Source organism: Lissotriton vulgaris, unplaced genomic scaffold (assembly GCF_964263255.1).
Source record: "Lissotriton vulgaris unplaced genomic scaffold, aLisVul1.2 SCAFFOLD_1542, whole genome shotgun sequence".
Lineage (NCBI taxonomy): Eukaryota > Metazoa > Chordata > Amphibia > Caudata > Salamandridae > Lissotriton > Lissotriton vulgaris.
In genome coordinates, this window is record NW_028241799.1 from 447,456 (window position 1) to 466,295 (window position 18,840).

General features: G+C 45.6%; 1 protein-coding gene across 1 annotated transcript in view; it reads left to right on the forward strand.

The window, feature by feature from the left end:
* The window catches only part of HSF1 (heat shock transcription factor 1), a gene marked incomplete at its 3' end in the record, with an annotated part of 430,139 nt that overhangs the window by 294,490 nt on the left and 116,809 nt on the right, over positions 1 to 18,840 (forward strand). The window contains exons 6-7 of the mRNA XM_086948174.1: positions 7,067 to 7,128; positions 16,462 to 16,558. Of these exons, the coding sequence (XP_086804300.1) occupies positions 7,067 to 7,128; positions 16,462 to 16,558 (159 nt within the window). The remainder of the gene's footprint in view (positions 1 to 7,066; positions 7,129 to 16,461; positions 16,559 to 18,840) is intronic.

Genomic DNA, 18,840 nt, shown 5'->3' on the forward strand with positions numbered 1-18,840 from the left:
GTTTAGTGGTGGGCCTGAGGTTGTAGGAACGTTTTCCCTCTTCCTGGCTTTTGCCACAATAATGGAGTCCTCCGTGACGAATCCTTGGATGTAGGGGGTTCCTTGGAGGAGTGCTTGTATTTCTTCTCCGAACTAGGTGTGACAGACCTGCAGTTTGCTGGGTCCTTGAATGCCTCCCTCTCTTGGTCCAGGACACTTGGAAGCATGGGGAGGAATTGGCTACTTGTTTGAGTGGGCAGCAGGGTCTCTACGAGGAAGCATCCATTTGGTTTTTCTTCTTCTAGTTTGACTCCATAAGCCGTTGCCACGTTCTTGATGACCATGTTGTAGACCCCAATGTCATCTGGCGGTGAAGGCCTTGAAGGGTATGTCTCCACGGGCTCTTCTGGGCTTTCGGCGTCGAGGTCCTGTGCCACCGACGATGCAGAGCCGAAACTCGTCCGCTGGTCATAGTCGCCTTCCTCGTCGTAGTATAGGCCCTCTTCCTCTAGGTGTTCCTGGGGCTCGGGAGTTTTCGGTGGTTCTTCGGCATCGAACTCCTCTTCCTCCTCTATCTCGACGATCGTCGTGGGGGGTTTCGACGGAATTGTGAACCTTTTCATTTTTTCGTCAAGCTCTCTTTTCCTTTGCAGGATGTTAACCATTTCAGCCGCCAGCCTTATCTTTTTTTCTCTCCGTTTTGGCGACTTGTTCGGCGTCGAGTGTTTCGGCCGACCTCTTTGACGTAGTTGTCGACGTCTGAGCAGCCTTCGGGTCCTTCGATGTTGAGTGGTCTTTTCAGGGACGTGCTTTGACGACCTTGGCTTTTCGCCAGCTTTCGCCGTCTGGGAGTCCTTTTCAAAGGATCCGCTGGACTGTTTGTCCCTGGGTGCCGCTGCGGCCGTCGATTTTCGGCGCCAGTGCTCCCTTTGTGGACTTCGACTCTGTTTTTCGAGAGTCTGACTCGGGCTTTCGAGAGTCTCTCCTACCTCTTATCGGTCTCTACGACCTTGTAGTCATCTGGTCCCTCGGCGATCTTGTCCTCTTCGTCGCTGGAGAGGACCAGGACCAGGACCCGAAGCGACGGAGGTTGGCTTTTGCCTTGCATGGTATAGCTGGCTCTTCTCTGTCTCTCTCTAACCCTGAGGGTCTTCGGGGTGAAGGCGGAGCGGGCTTTGCAATCCTTGCTCTCCTGGTCGATCGGTAGGCAGAGGTTGCAAACCGGGGGCTGGTCCTTCTGCGCGTACTTGTGGTGGCAGTTACGGCAGAATTTAAAAGGTGTTTTGTCCATTCCTGCGCTCAGGGGGCCTCCTGTGTGCGCATTTCTCCATTGGACGTCGAAGTTCTTGAAGTTCTCCTCCTTCGTCATTCCGGTACGGTGATATTGTTTCTCGGTGTCTTCTCTAATCCTTTCCGTGTAAAAAACGTCTTTTTCCTCTTCTTTCCTCCAAAAACTCTGGAGCCTCTCGGTGACGATTCAGACCCAATGGCGAAAAAATAATCTGAAGATGGCGCCCAAAGGTGGGAGCTTCAAAAGGTGGGACGTCGCCGCCCACCTGGGCGACGAAAAAAAAAAAAAAAAGAAAAGACTACGATTCCAGACCCAACCACTAGACCGCAGAATAATGCATAGCATAGTGAATCCAGAAAGATCTTCAAGCTGCAAAACTACACCGACAGGTGAGAAACTATTAGTTACTTTGGACCCATTTGAGCCAGTGCAAAAATAAAGACTTGAGCCGCCACTTAGTTACTGAATAATAAGCCTATTCACTTAGAGAGCTGTTTCTACACACTTATCAAATGTAAGATGGTTCTACCAAAATAGTAGAATTATTGCCAAATTGAATTTCCTTTTAAGTCCGTTAAGCTACATAACTTGAAAGTTGTCCACTTTCTTTTCAAATCTTGAGTTACAAACGGAGAGATTACAACACACATTGCCTGCAAGATGAGCACCTGTATGAATTCTGTATGCGTTATCAGCAATGTGAGAAGTTGGCCTGATATATAATGTTCACTATTCTAGTGAGCACTTTGTATCAGTCCAAACAACCCTTATTGATGATTGGTTGTAAGTCAACCTTATAGACCAGCTATCCTAGTAGCATGGATACGAGCAGTCTTCGGGCTAAACTCTAGAAGGCGTGTTAAGCCAGCTGTTATACCATCACATATACCCCTTGAACACCAAGTGAAAGGACACCACACAAGTGTTATGAAAATAAACAGTGTATTTATTTAGATCACAACAGCCCTGTACTCTTTATGAGGACAGGGTACTAAGCACACAACAAAACTCTTACGAAAATACTTTAAGTTGCACAATTTACACAAATGCCCGAGGGGCACGGAAAAACCATATACTATGGAAGTGGAATGCGAAATTACTAGCAGGTAAGTACTGGACTAATAGGCTTTGGAATCGCTAGGAACTACGTTACTGAACCTTCAGATTACTAGTAGGAGGCCTAGGGGACTCGGGTGCAGAGTGTGCACTCTCACGCAGGATGCGGGACAAAGTCTATGAAGGCTAGTAAAAGCAAAGTTAGTGTTCTCGGGCGAACCCGATAAGGTAGGTTAAAAACGAAAGTGGATCTGGACCCTTGGATAGTGAGGCTATGCTGGGGCACCGAAATGCCGATGTTACCTAGCCCAGGGGCTGCAGCTGCATAGGTCTGAAAAGACATCGGGAATCCTCGTTGACGAACCAGGAGCCTGAAGAAAGAAGTTGCTGGCAGGCGACCAGTGAAGATTGTTCGAGTGATCCAAGCCTGGATCGAAGATGGATGACACCTGAAAGCAGAGGGGATCAAGTTCTTAATCACTAGCCAGTGATTGTGTGGGCACCAGGATGGCACCGGGCGAAGTCACCTCGACCAGGTGAGTGGGCGACGCTGGGCTCTGCAGTCTCACGGACCAGGAGGCGTTGTCGGCGACCAGGATGGAGGTGCGAGCTGTCCCACGATGGTTGATGCTGTCGACGTCGCTGGACCCAGGATTGGGGCAGCAAGTCTTGGCAAGTTCAAGCCCACGCAGTGGACCTAAAATGGCGTCTGGGGTGGACCAGGAGGGTCCGGGGTGCTCCTCTTTTGGAAGGGAGCAAGGGCCAGTCTGGAGCAACCAGACCAGCAGAGTTGTCGTCGTTGATCGTCGTCGAGAAGGCCACTAGCCAGCGGGCTAGTAGCCAGACAACGCGGTGAGCAGCCAAAAAGCAGAAGGGCCCCATGCAGATCGTGGAGATGCTGGGGGGCTGGACTTCGGTGCTGGAGCTGCTCAGGGTCGGGGCTTCTCGGACCCCAAAGCACTCACCAGAGGATCCCTCGGCGGTCGTGCTGGATAGAAGTCGTGCAGTTCTGATGATGGCCGGTCCCTCGGTCTCGTCGCACCTACGGTTCTCAGCTTAGCTGTAGAGGTAGGTAGAGGTCAGAGGTGCCAGGGAAGCCGGGTCTCGTCGTGCTGGTCGTCGGATTCCTGAGGAAGGACGTGCAGCAAACCGCAGAGTTCTTAGATGGTGCCTGCGGATGCAGGGTGACTACTCCTTAGCCACAAGGGAGAAATCTTGAGAAGAAGTCGAGAGTTCCTTTTGTAGAAAGTAGTTTCTTGATTCAAAGATGATCTAATTTGGAAGGTTCCCCGCTCCTGCCTTTATCCTAAAGAAAGGGGTGGGTACGCGACTAGGTCCTGCCCCAGGGGTGGGACCAGGAAGGGGGGTGGTTACACTCCTCTCCCATGCCGGACTTTCCCCAGGCCAGGGGCTGGTGTGCCCCTGGAACTGGTTCTAGCCGGCAGATGCGTAGTGAGCACCGGGGTGCCACTTGCAGTCACCTTCCTGTAAAGCCCTGCCTACCCAGGATACACAAAACCCTGTCTGGGATGGTGCTAGCACCGCCCCTGACAGGAAACCCTTTGTCCAAGCTCCCCTCGCTGGAAGGACTCCCAGCTGCAGGGGGTCAGACTCGTGTCTGTGGTGGCAGCATCCATTTTGTGATGCTGAGGCTTGAGTTAACTTTAACCAGGGTTCACAGTTACATACATGTCGTGTCCCTCTAGAAGGGTGGAAGGCTAACCCCGTCGCCAGAATTGGCGAGGGGTTTGTATTCCAATTCGTATGACACCTTACTCGACATGTTTTGATAAAGCGATACCAAAGATAGCATTTAACCGCGAGGATTATAATGCACTTAAGAGTATATGGTATGCGTTATCATGGAACAGCTATTAGGACTTGGTTCCGCAAGCTGCAAACGGGCTCAGCTCATGCCAGAGCACCATCTCACACGATCCTAAGCACTCTGCCTTCAGGATTGTCAAGGCCTGCCATAGGAGTGACTGGTAGGAATCTGTGTGTCCATTTTTAGGGTTAGATATAGGTATACTATATCTAAAGCAAAGGGTGATTACACCTCCTTGCCCCAGCTGTCGTGCAGCCAGTTGTGTCAGATTTAGATGGCCATCCAGGGGTGGCATAATACATGCTTCAGCACCTGGTAGGCCCTGGGTACAACTATGCCCTGAGTTACAGGGTCTGATAAGGGGGCCCAGTACCAATTGGAAATGTACCTAAGGTACATGGAATCCATTTTAGAGAGAGAGCAGTAGGCCTGGGGTCCTGAATGGCAGGGCCCCAAGTCAACTAAGTCGGAAAACCAGCAAAACACCAGGCCAAAAAATTGGGGGCAACCATAGTCAGGTATCCACCTTCCTACAAGCAACTCCTACATTTTTTCCATTTCTTCATCTTGAATTTAATTATTCCCCTAGGTATGAGCCCTGTGTACCTGCTTCAGCTCTTATGCTCCTGTGTAAATGGCTGCCCTTAGTTCGCTTACAAATCTCAAATAAGTGAAAGACACTCAACATGCCTGCTGGTGTGCAGATATGTGTGTTTTTATTAACATTAGGCAGATCTAAAGCAACCAACAGGGTTTCTTAGCAAGGACTGGGAAATGTTTCTTTTTCTGCTGCTGTTTTGGATCTTGGCAAAACAGTAAAGCCCATAATGCATGTAAGCCACTGACTAAAGAATTAACTTCTTTCTAAGGTATGAGTGTATGAGGTATGAGTAAAGAGCGAGCTCTTGGTTAGTCTCTTGAAGAGCCGAGAAAGATGTACCACCTGTGGTTTTTTTTTCTTGTATGCTGGGGTTTTCAAGCAAGGTGCCAATTTTGAGTGATGGTGGAGTATTTGGGTCATGGTTTAAGGTTCTATGTTGTGCAATGGATGAGATGTGGGTGAAGTGTTTGTGTGTTAGGAGTAAGTAGAGGATAGAGCTGGTGTTTTGTATGAACCGGGAGTGTGTATTTGAAGTGATGGTGGTATAGGACAGAGTGGTGGTTTGTGCGAGAGTGAATGTGCCATTTTGGGGCATTACAGATAGAAGGGTCTATAGATGTTATTTGTGGGGTTTTTGAGTGGTTGTTGATGCTTTGAAATGGGGTTAGAGTTTCTTTGTTGTAAATAAGCTGCATGCATTCGCTAAGACTGTGTTATTATGTTTGAGGATATGGATGGATTAAGGTGGTGTCTGGTAAGTGGAATAAAGGGCAGCATCTCTGGCCCGATCCAAACACACAACTGCCTGTGTCGTCTCTGCCCTTAGCTTTACCGCCTGGGATGAGAAGCTCTAAGTTTAATAGCCCTAGATCAGTTGACCCAGTACCAATGGGAACACTAACCAATCAGAATGCTAGCACTAAACTTTAGTACCTGTGGGAGCGGTGGCCCTATTAACCAATCAGAACTCCAACCCTATGCCCTAGGTCCAGCAGACACCCTAGCCCTAGTAACCAATACGAATCCTAGCCCTGTCAGAACTCGAACCCTAAGCTGCAGGCTCAGTAGAAACCCTAGCCCTATCAGCCAATCAAAAGCTCAAACCCTAAGCCCTAGGTCCAATATCTTCACAGTTCTTCAAAAAAGTGCAATAAGTAATACAGAGAGTTAATAATAGACTTCTGAACTGCCTGCTCCTGCCAAAGACTATCATGTATTGTTCATGATTTGCCATTGCATTAATATGCCAAGACATTTGACGGATGGTTAAATTGTCTCATGCTGTTAACATTAGGCTTTGATTATGGGACATCAAGCAATCATTTTGTTAGAATTCAGATGCAACATATTCTGTATCTTGTAATATTTTGCTTACACAACATTTTAATTGCTGATTTATATTTTGGGTTTAGTAATTGTGTTTTGTTTGGATGCCTCTGCTTACCCTAACACACAGTCCTATTTATGGTTGCTTTTGAATTTTCATTTGTTTTACAGTGCTGTCATAATAACATTGTGACACAGATGTTAATGTTTAGAAAGTAAAGATTTGTGTCCACATGGGATTTAGTAAAGATGCAATGAATACCAACCCTCTGTCTAAAGCATCTACTATTCAATATATATCATTAAATGTCTGTTATATTAACCACTTAAAATTCTAATTATATCTTCAGACTCATTTTCACAACCTTCTGTTTTTATAGGTACAGCTTAATTCTGTTAATCTAATTTAGCAGGGTCTCTAATCCCCTAACATTAGTAGCTCTAGTTATCATTTCATTATGTGATTTTATTTTCTAGTATAAATAGATCCATAAATTAAAGATTTCAAAAACCTAGTCTTAGATCAATGTCTGGATTGTGGAAGTAGCCTGGGAATACTATGCAGCTCTCAATCTTCTGTTTGATGCTTTCTTTTTTGTGCCACATGCTGTAACAGATTTGAAAAAAGAAAACGTTTGCCTACAAGGGGTTTTGTTAATCTAGTACTTTTAGAGATTTTATCTCACAGGTATTTCTCAAGGTTACACCCTTAGCAGTGGTGAACAACCGATTTAATCAACACAGCAAATGTAATATTTCAAAATCCCTTGTAGGCAAACTTTTTCATTTTTTTAAATCTTTATTGCCCAAGCCTCCAAGGGTATATTGGGTTCCCACTCCCTTTGAAATTACATGTTGTAACAAGCTGCATGAACCTGAGACCTTGTCATTTCCTTTTTTCATGAACTCTTATGTTTAAGCAGTACGACAAGGGTCACAGTTTGGGATATGTCACTGATAAACCTGTTTTTAATTTTGTTCACAGCTCATTCAGTTCCTGATTTCTTTGGTGCAGTCCAATAGGATATTGGGAGTGAAGAGAAAAATGTAAGTCCAAACACATCTCTACTCCTCCTCTTTACTGGGTGTGGTTTGGCAACAGTTCCTACCTGCATCTGAGGCATTACAATACCCTCAAATGTAAAGTAGTTGAATGTGCTGTTAACACAATCTTGCTTGCGTCCTTTCCCTTTATTTGTTTGATCTCCCCCACATCCAATCTGCCGCCTTTGGTTTCAGCATTTTGGCAGCCGTTGAGGTTTAGAACCAATTTGCACTCTATTTCTTTGCTGCATATTCATCCTTACATATTTCACTATTCTTCCTCCCTGTTCTTTTCTTGTACCCCTCTTTTGGGGTGATTCTGTGATTCTTTGCTGCTTTGAAACTTGTTTGACACTTGATAAACATCCTCATGTACGTAGCTTCATGCATATCTCATACATAAATACAGATGCTTCACCAAGACTGTGACTGTGTGACGTGTGGTGCAGCTTGTTCTTTCAGAACCTTTACAGACTCTCTGGCACCTGCGTGCCTGACCTGAACATACTTAGGAGCTAAGTGGGCTGCTTTAAATGGCCTAATTCAATTGCATTCATATAACTTACGCTCTTCAATACATGGGAAACTAACGGATCAACACCAGGATCTGAAGCATTGAATGTTTTCACAACTTTAATCTGCTTCTTCACACATAAAGGCCCAGGAAGCTATCTTGATTTATCTTCATTATCTAAAGAAAACTTAAGCCGAATAGCTAGCCTCCACACTAGGCCACAGTAAGAGATCCTGGACAAACAACTTTAATGCTATACTTGTGGGCAAACACATTTATGTATAAACCTCAGCAAACAACTTTAATGCTATACTTGTGGGCAAACACATTTATGTATGTACCTCATTCTTCGGTATGCTTGGAAGCAAAGCATTCATTTGATATCATTTACTACAGTGAAACACAAGTGGTAAAATGTTGTTTGTTTTTTAAGTAGGATGCACAGTTTTTTACTTTACATCTGTTGTGGGACTGAGATAATGGGTCTTCCGGTGCCTTGATTTGTGTCTTACCTCATAGGACCATGCAAGACACGCCGCCTGTCTCAGCTCTCCATATTAATTTGGTAGCTTGCCTAGTTTTAGACAAAAAGAGCGGACACTAACAAAATATGAGACACAAGCGCCCATATTTTACAAGTCACACCGTCATCCAGTCCCAACCATTAGTCAATAGTAGTTTGCGTGCCGGAATTTATAAGGCGATTCTGCTAAAAAAAAAAAATAACAAAAATCCAAGAATGAAAAACACTGTTAGCGAAGTATCGCATGACATTTTGATTTCTGAGTAGCAATGTGATTAACGTTTGTTTAACATTTGTATTCTAAAACAAGATGTCACAGTTTTAACAAGACCATTTTGTAAAAAAAAAAAAAAGAAATTGCATTTGGTGGTGTTCTCTCATTTTGGCTTTTAAAGCTAATCCACGTTTAACACATGTTTGGAACCATTTAAAACAATGGAGCATGGTGAAAGACCACATTATAAACCGCAGAGAGAGGCTTAACTGGGTTTGGGGGAACTGAACATATTCAGAAACAAAGGCAGCAACTTATAAGGGATAAAACAAGACCCCTCCAGACCCTTCTCTTACTGTGATAACATCTAAAGCAGCATTGTTAGTGTACATGAAAACACACCGCTGTGTTTCCTGTACCAAACCTACAGACCTTCTCTGACATGCACCATGCCTGGAACCAGTGCAATACAGGTTATAGTCGCAGCAGTCAAAATGAGCAATTACCATTTCATCCATTTACTGTGACTGAGGCACGTGGGACAAGATCTCTGTGCTGATACATCACGCACCTCAAGGCCAGCTGTAGAGGCTAGGGAAAACAAGGCAAAGGTTGGCTTGCTTCAGGTGAAGGTATTTGATGGACAGTGGACATCCATGACCATGCCACCAAGTATTGGCATTCTAGTACACTCCTTACTGAATATTTTGTGGTTCCAGGCAGATGAACTGAAGCATGTGCAGAACGGACCGAGGCATATGTGGAATATACAAATATTGTAAACGTGCACGTAGAGAGGTCTGAACTTTCCTTGAAGTGGTAAGTAACCACTCCAAAAAGCAAGGTGCAGGAACACAACTGTTAATCTGTCATCCTCTTGTTCACATTTTTTCACATTCTACGTTGTAGACACCCCCTTTGACAGAAACCCATTGGTTTTGGCACAGGTTGAGTTGGCTCTGAAAAGATGAAAATATAGAACACTCTTAAAGGCCGGGTGGATGCTACAGCATCGCTTTATCTTTAGTATCACTTTAAGATCATTACGATGGTCATCAGCCTATTGTAAAGTACAAAAGCACACATCACTGCAAGCAAGACCATGTCTTGTCACTATTACTCACCATTGTGCTGATAACTTGAACTAATATGTTAGTATGCAGGATTGTTCTCCTGCACTGGAGCCTCTGTGGCACACCTTTGTGGAAAGACCTGTTCCTTGTGTGTGATGAACTCCAGCCTTTAACAGTCTGTCCACTTCATCACACTGTAGAGCACTCTCACACTTTCTTTTCTCTAGATGGAGGAGTTGTTCTATTCAGAGCTTTAATCATCTCAGCAAGTTTGCAAGACAAAGAGTTTCCACGTGCTGACTTACTTTCCCCATTTATTCTGAGAAAAAAAGTAAGCTTCTGTAGTAGGAGATCTCTGTTATAGTCATAATCTAGTGAATAGTCCCGCCCATGTGCGTGGACCCCGGAGCAATCAAAAATAATCTCTTAAATCGTCAAAAAATGCAGACCTGCACAGACACTTAAGAGAGAATTTAAAGACAGATAATGCTGCCTATATCCACGGGCTACACTGTCCAGTACTTCAACCAGAAATACCACCAAAAACACACAAACAGCACAGCCTGTCCAGTGTTCTCCACAGAGAAAAACCTTCCCCTACTAGCAAAAGCCTCTGGAATGATAGAGAGAAAGGAGTGGACAGACGACAAGCCCCATAGGCCGCCATTATGTTGCTCAGAACAGGATACTGTGCCTTTAAGAGAACTTTCCAGAACTCTCTCGGTATCCCAGAATGCACAGCAGGTCCCTTTTACTTTCAGTTCTTTTTTCCGGCTCTTGCAAGCAGGACCCTGGAGCATTGAGCTCTCCCTTTCTAGGGTTTCTGTACAGATTTTTCCACTTTTCAAGTGTTTGAGTGCTTTTATTTGAAGTACTTTGGTGCTTTCTTCCTTGTGTGTGTATTTGAGCACTCTTTTATTTGTCACAATGCCTGCTTTGTTTGACAAATGCCCAGAGTGTTTGAGGAAGAAGGCCAAGTCGGACCCACACGAGGTGTGCATCATCTGCCTTCCCTCATCTCATGTCCCAGAGGAGTGTGACATTTGCCAGACCTTCTCCAGCAGGACCCTGAGAGAGAGGATGAAGATCAGGCCCCAAGGCCTGGAAGATAGAAGACTGAAGGCACAAGGTTGGTCTGGCATATTCCATCTGCCCATGCTGAGCCCACTGGGGGGCTCCCCAGGGGCAGGAAGACCAGCAAATGTCCCTGTTCTCCGCCGGCGTCGATAGCACCGACGACGGCATCGAGAGGGATGACAGCAGTCTGTTCCCCGTCTCCCCAGGGCTCTGGATCGAAGCGGCGTCAATGTTTGGCGTCGAGGGAACTGGCTAGTCCGCCGTTGAGATCGCCGTTGACGGTATCATCATAATCATCATCGTCGCCATCGGCGTCGAATCATCGACGTTGGAGAGGCGGCCCGGCGTCGGCGTTCGCCGTTGAGGCGACACCGCCGTTCGCCGTCGGCAAAGAAGAGGAGGTCGGCGTCGAGGGGATCCTTGACGTCGAGGAGGACGTCTAAGTCTCGCAGACGTTCGGCGTCGAGGAGACGCTCGTCGTCCAGGAGGCGTTCGTTGTCGAGAAGGAGGCGTTCGCCGTCGCGAAGGAGGCGTACGATGTCGAGAGAACGACGGTCGCCGTCGAGGCAACATTCTTCGACGCTAAAGAAGTGCAGAAGGAGTTCTGGCGCCAGGAGTCATTCTGGGTCCACTGGGGCGCGCCGGCGACGTTCACGGATAGGAGACTCTGTCTCTCCATCGCCTCCGCCTAGGAAGAAGAAGGCTTCACCGGGCTTGGTGTACTCTGAGGTATTTACACCTCCTAAGCCGAGGTCGCCTCCCCCTCCTCCTCCCTTGCCCAAGGAACCTCCGCCGCGGACTCCCACTCCACCTCCGCTTCCACCGCCGCCTCCTCCTCATTCACATCCTCTGCTTCCGCCTTATGGACTGCCTGCGGTTCCTCCGAGGACGGCTTCACTACCACGTTACCCGACGCCGCCTAACGGGACTCTTCAGCCGAGGTCCCCGGTCAGGCCACAGTCGCCTACTCCTTTGAGGCCTGCGGAATGTCCGAAGCTGAGGAGATCGCGCTCTCGCTCCGACCGGAGGGGGAGATCGCAGAGTCGTCACCGGTCGTCATCAAGGCGACGCCACAGGAGGCGCAGATCAATATCCCATACGGACTCTTCTGGGACCAGGGACTACTCGCCGACTTTGTCGGAATCCCCTGGGGACGAGGTTGTCGCCTGTAGACGACATAGTCTCATTCCACGATGTACTGCTGAGGAGTGCGGCTAAGTTGGGCATCACGGTGACAGTGTGCATCGGAATGGATGAGCTAGGTTGCGGCTCGCGGTGGCTAGATAAACGTGTGTTGAGTACTGGCCATGTTCGAAAGGGTACCGTGAGGTGTATCACCATAGCGGGTCAGGCACAGTTTGAGCTAGCATGAGTGCACTATGCCCAGCGAATGGGGGTCAAACACGGATTACAAGAATTTGTGGGCAAGATGTGGTGAAGCAATACTGCGCATTGGTGTAGGACAGCCGGGCGGATTGCGTGTTGAGTACCGCAGCGTGCCATTGAGTACACAGCCCCAGGCGAGTTAAGATGTTTTTGAATTGGGGGCAGATGAAGAACTCCAAATCCGAGTAATAGAAGTCGTTATACACAGTAAGCAGAGAATAAGGGTACTTGTGAGAACATGTTTTTAACCCTTTTAATATTACAGAGGGTTGACACTACGATGTGTTTAATCCGAGGTTGATGTAACAACCAACAGTTGGCTAAAGAGCAAGCCTTGAATAGCCGGTACGAGTGGACGTGGCTGTGCAAGGGTAATACACTGTCATCGCTAGGGAAACAGGGTGTTAAATAATATATCTGCTAGGTGTATGTCCATGGTTTTAATGGAATCTATGCTTTCAACTCGACAGTTCCTGTACGGATGATGCCCAACTTCGGTGCAGTGACCGAATGTTGAGCCCTGATGAATCTGCCATAAAGCGTAACAGGCAGTAAAACATGTCGGTCACAGGTAGTGGTATGCGGGTTTAAGCTACCAGCCTTTTTATTTCACCAGTCTACACCAGACCTATGAATAAAGTTGCATCATTGGTGTAGCTGTTGATTTTAATCCCATTCTGTGTCACATCAGGGAGATTTTCCTTGATTTTTTTTTTATTGTGCACATGCTTTGTCCTTCACCAATTCTTTTGGGTTGTTTGCTTTGGACACTCAATTTTTCTTTGAGAAGGAATGGTAACCAATGATGAGAAAGGGGTTTTAATCTGGTAACATCTGCCAAGGACCCCGAGGGTTGTGCGCCCGTAGGTGCCATTCTTTCTCATCACATATTTTTTACGTTTGTCTGTCTCTCAAGTGTGATTGGTTGTACTGTTCTTGAGGGAACAGACGTTACAGGAATTGTTGAGTTGAATTTTATATGAGACCTCCTTGTCCTCCTTTTTTCACAAACAATTGTTTGGTTTTGGACGGTCAGGCAAATACAGAACACACCCTACTATAGATAGAGGGGGTGGGTTATTGGATCCAAATGATTAAATGGATTGTTTCCAATAAATTATGAATGGCCTGCTAGACTAGTGCTAACCATTGTCCAGGGTACAGGGATTTGTTGCTATTGAATGTTATTGAGTGGAGGGCTATCCTGTGAGTATCCTTACATCCCTCAGGGCTCCTCTTCGAATTAAGTGGTGGTTCACACACCTGCTTCACCGGTCTCTCCTTCCTCACATACGGCTGCCGTGCCGGCCGGGCCTTCTCACGAAGTTCGGGGGGCAGATGGTGCACCCCAACCTCTTGTCTTTGAGTTTGGCGGTATGGCTCCTGAGATAGTGCAATATGGCCATTTGAATCTACCTGAGGATTGTATGGACATACTGAAGGAGACTAAGCGACCTTCCACTAGGACTTCCTATGCTTACAAGTGGAAGAGATTCTGCATATGGTGCAAGTCCAAGAACTATGATCCAACGACATGTAAGGAGGATGTCATCCTTCCGTATCTTCTACATTTGGTGCCGTCTGGCCTTAATTTCCATTCCATTAAGGTTCATCTCGTTGCGCTGACTGCCTACAGGAAATGCCCTTCACAGACCCCCTTCTTCCATATCCCTGTGATCAAGGACTTTTTGGAAGGCTTGAGGAATGTGTTTCCTCCTGTCCAGCTTCCTTCGCCTTCATGGGAATTGAATGTGGTGCTATCCAGATTGATGAAGGAGCCTTTTGAACCTATTCATAAGGCTTTGTTGCCGCACCTGTCCTGGAATGCGGCGTTCCTCGTGGCCATCACATCCGCCCGCAGGGTGAGTGAAATTCAGGCATTGTGTTGCCAAGAACCTTATACTGTATTTCATGCTTCTAAGGTTGTTATGCGTACTCACCCTAAATTTCTTCCAAAGGTTATCTCTGATTTCCATGTTAACCAGACCATAACTTTACCTACGTTTTTTCAGAATCCTTTCTCTCCAGCGGAAAGGTCTCTGCATTCCCTGGATGTTAGGAGGGTGTTGACATTTTATCTGGATAAAACCAAAGATTTTCGTAGGTCAGACCAATTGTTTATCAATTATGGATCAGTCAGGACCGGTCTTGCTACCTCAAAACAGTCCATCTCGAGGTGAATTGTGTCCTGTATACAATTGTGTTACCAGAAGGCTAATAATACCTTGGGGGGGTAAACCTAAGGCTCATTCCAACAGGGGCAAAGCTGCCACGACTGCTTTGCTGCGTAATGTTTTAATTGCAGAAATCTGCAAGGCGGCCACTTGGAAGTCGGTCCATACCTTTGCTAAGCATTACTGTCTGGACACTGATTCCAGGACAGACGCTCAGGTTGGGCAGGCTTCGCTGCGAAATCTGTCCGCACAGTAGTGGTGTTATTTCTCTTCTCTCCACCGCCGCTTGGTGTGGGGATGGGCTTGCCATTCTATTCACTAGAATATGACTATACACAGAGATCCCCTACTACAGAAGGAGTAGTTTCTGTCCTGTAACTCCAGTTCTGTAATAGGGGTATCCCTGTTATAGTCATAAGCGCCCGCCCTCCTCCCCGGTGGACAAAGATATTCATGTAAGGAATGCTACAGGTCTGGTGTGTTACGCCTTCAAAAAGAATTGAAAGTAAAAGGGACCTGCTGTGCATTCTGGGATACTGAATGTTCTGGAAAGTTCTCTTAAAGGCACAGTATCCTGTTCTGAGCCACATAAGGGCAGCCTATGGGGCTTGTCTTCCCACTACTTTCTCTCTATCATTCCAGAGGCTTTTGCTGGTAGAGGAAGGTTTTTCTCTGTGGAGAACACTGGACAGGCTGTGCTGTTTGTGGCTTTTTGGTGGAATTTCTAGTTGAAGTACTGGACAGTGTAGCCTGTGGATATAGGCTGCATTATCTGTATTTAAATTCTCTCTTAAGTGTCTGTGCAGGTCTGCATTTTTTGACGACTTAAGAGATTATTTTTGATTGCTCCAGGGTCCACGCACATTGGCGGGACTATTCACTAGATTATGACTATAACGGAGATACCTCTACAACAGAACTGGAGTTACAGGACAGAAACTACTCCATCTTTAAGGTTAAAGGCTAAAGGCTTCCATTTTTCCATACATCGCTACAGGAAGTGCTTTCACTGAGGAGCGACAGGGGTTCCCCACCAGTTCAAGATATCATCATTAGGAAGTACGCTGGCACTTTGAGCTTTTTATTGTTACCTCACAAGATGTTACCACTAACACCAGATGTGTTTTAAAGATAAAGGGCAAGTAACTCTCCTGGGGCAGTAGTTTTAACCAGTAGCCTGGCTTAAGAGGTAATCAAGATTAGAGGCAGACAGTTACCTCCAGTCTTCAGGTATGATCCAATGAAATCAAGTCACAAAAACAATGGGATGTACCCACGGTGGGGAACCAGAGGCTGCCAGGCCTCAAGGCTGAGCTGGCCTCCGAATAGAACTTATTATACACTTAAGAGCCACCAGAGTGATTTTTAGCACATTTTCTAGTCTTTTGCATGTTTGTAATTTATTCAGCCTACTACTGGACACACACTCAAGTGTTATGGGCTGTCCTCACACACCACCAGGTGTCCTACCATCATAGGACATCCCCACACCCTTCACCGGGGTTCATGATCCCTTCCTCCATGGGGGCGAGAATACCTGTAATTAGGGTACCTAATGGACCTAGAAAGGTGGAGTGATGACAAAGGGTTAGACCACCAACATAGTGGCATGTACACTTTGTATTTGCTACTAGAGGATCTGATGTCCGTCCTGATAAATGCCATGGACTCTGTTGAGCCAACGGGGAGAATCATGTTGACGGTTTAGTGGGGTGGGGTTCTAATTACCCTACTTCCCACACTCTGCTTTGAATACTAAGTGGTATCCCATATAGTATAAAAACCAAACTGAGGTTACCACATTGTTTTTGTTTGTAAATATTACTCACGGGTCCTTATTTACTTAGAAGTGCCTCCCTGACTTCAGGGTGTAGGCTTGCTCTTCATCAAACAGGGTTTTTGAAGAGCTGTGGGTTTTCTATGATGAAGCATGACACCTGGTGGTTTGTGAAGACATTCTGTCACACTTTTGTGCGTACACTGGAAAAAAACATTTTCACAGGCTAGTAATCACCCAGCAACGCCCATAGTCTTCATCCATACTTGTGTTTTACTGTATTGTGGGTATACGTGCCTGCCAACTGCATTCATGAATATACATTGATGTTATGCTCATGGATCTACTTCAGACACTTGTGCAGTTGCACGCAAACACCATCTTCCAGTTCTACATCTACCATTTGTTGAGAGCACTCATTTGTCCACCTAAGACATGACATTCCCACCTATTGATGATTAGAAAGGGCTTTATTCTGAAGGTTCTGATACTACTTACATACTGCTGGCTTACCTGGTGTTTGTAAACTTCCTCCTTTCACAAAAAGCTGTGATCACTTGGCACTCATGAAATGATGGCCTTTGTGTTGTCTTTGCAGCCCCTTGATGTTGAACGACAGCAGTGCAGCGCATTCCATTCCCAAGTACCCTCGCCAGTATTCCCTGGAGCACGTCCATGGAGCATCCCCTTACCCAGTAAGTATACCATCTAATCGACTGTTAACAGGCCACTGACCCATGGTCCTAGAGATAAAGAATACATTGACAGTAGCAAGTATATTGAGTGATAGGAGCTGAAATATACTCAGGTGCAGTGTCCGCACTATTAGATGGACAATGTTACGTGAAGTACCAGCGTTATCTACTTTGTGGGTTAATACAGCACTGTTAGGGTTTTAGCCATATCAAAGTTGTGTGGTTGTCTCTGCTAATTTCTCAAGCTTTTGTCATGCTTAAATAGATTATACAGGTTCTATTGGATTTTCTGAATGGGGTTTTGAAGGCTTCAGCATTTAGATGGGGTGGATGACTGCAGTATCGTTGCCTTCCAGACAAGAACAGGGTGAGGAGGTTTGGTGAGACTTCAAGACTAAGCCATGTACTAGGCAGCTCTGGTACCTGGGCATTTATGATGTGGAACCATATGCCGGATAGCCGCAGCAGCCAGGTGTGCCCCAGGCATCTATTGCATAGAGGCTCGCGATAGACCGCTGCATCTGTGAATCGTACACCATCCTACTACAGTATTGGGACATATGCCAGGAAGCATCAGCTTTGAGGCTTACGCCAGGCAGGTGCAGGCATGAGTAATGTAATATGCCACTGCCTCATTTAGTCACTCGCAAAACAGCAACAGCATTGGTGCAACGGCAGGCAGCTACCTGCATTGAGGCTTCTATCGGCCAATGAAGTGCTGAGTGGTATGCCTGGCAGCTCTCATAGTAATGCACTGTTCACTTGGTGATATTCACCTTCAAAATTTTAAAACATTTTACTCAACAATATTTCAGAAAACAATTGGTTGTTTTAATACATGATTCTCTCCTTTAGTCTCTTTTACACACTTCCCTCAGTGCTGATTACTTCATCATGTCAATACATAATTCACATTTGCATATGATTTTGCATTTACAATGTACATTTCATTATTGCATTAACACAGTATTGCTATTCCGCCCAATGCATTTCGATACTCCTTGGTACCTTCATCAGGGGCCAATCTGCAATAAAATTTAAAAAAAGGGTGTAAATGTAATGTAAGAACGCCCATGAGTGTGGTGTTATTGTTGTTATGCATGCTCATACCTGTATGAAGAATCGCTGCACCTGACATCAGCTGAAAACGATAATGGAAAAATATATGATAAACCTGTCTTTGACTGACACTCAACCTCAAAGGGAAAGTTACATGGAACTTAATCCATTTATGCTTACCGCGTTCCTGAACAGTGTACTACTGTCGATAAGCTGCCAAGATAAAATGATGATAATAGTAATTACACTCATCGTTGTGATGGTGCTCATGCTCAAGACCAATAATTCTTTCTCATGAAATGCCACTAGTTCCAAAACAAAACATACCTGTGAGGCTGCCGATATGTATTTATACCCTGCAAAAATCATCAACATTTCTTCCGTAGCACTCACACAACAGCAGGTAACAGTGCTCAACAAAGGGCTTTCATTTGTGCCCACAACAAAAGCTAATGAGATTATGATTACGTCATTTTTTTTACAAATGTAGTGGACCCTACAGAACAGAATAAAGAGGACCAAGCACAAAGATTCAAACCCAAGAGTGTCTATCAACCACCAGTGTCACACAAAATGCTGGACACCTTTGAAATAATGGTCAAAAAGGACATACAAACATTGGACTTCAAGAAAGATAGACAACACAATCTCACAAAAGCAGAATCACATATGATCCAAAACATTGCAAATAATCAATGAACATAAAGTGAACGAACATGTATCTGACATTAATACATATTTATTGCTGGATTCTGAACCTACATTAAAATTGCAACAAATATTAAGAGGTTTATTCCAGAACGTGGTTGACCAAGAATGGATCGATGAAAACACTCGGGCTTACTTGACCACCACTTATCCAAGATGTCCGAAGTTATATATGATCCCGAAGGTCCATAAACATCTGACCAACCCTCCATTTAGACCAATCGTCTCGGGATGTGGGTCCATTTTTTACCCCCTCGGGCTGTATTTAGACTATTTTCTTCAGCAATTTGTGCAAGGATGGTGTTCCTACGTCAGGGACACAACAGATTTTTTGAATAAACATTCAACAGGATTTTCAGGAGCACTGGATCTTGTGCACAATTGACGTGGTAGCGTTATACACCTCGATTCCACATTCATCAGGCCTATAATCAATTGAATGGGCATTACTAAAGATGGGGGATATACCAACAGACAAAGTGTTTCCTATTACAACTTCTTAAGTTCTGCTTGCA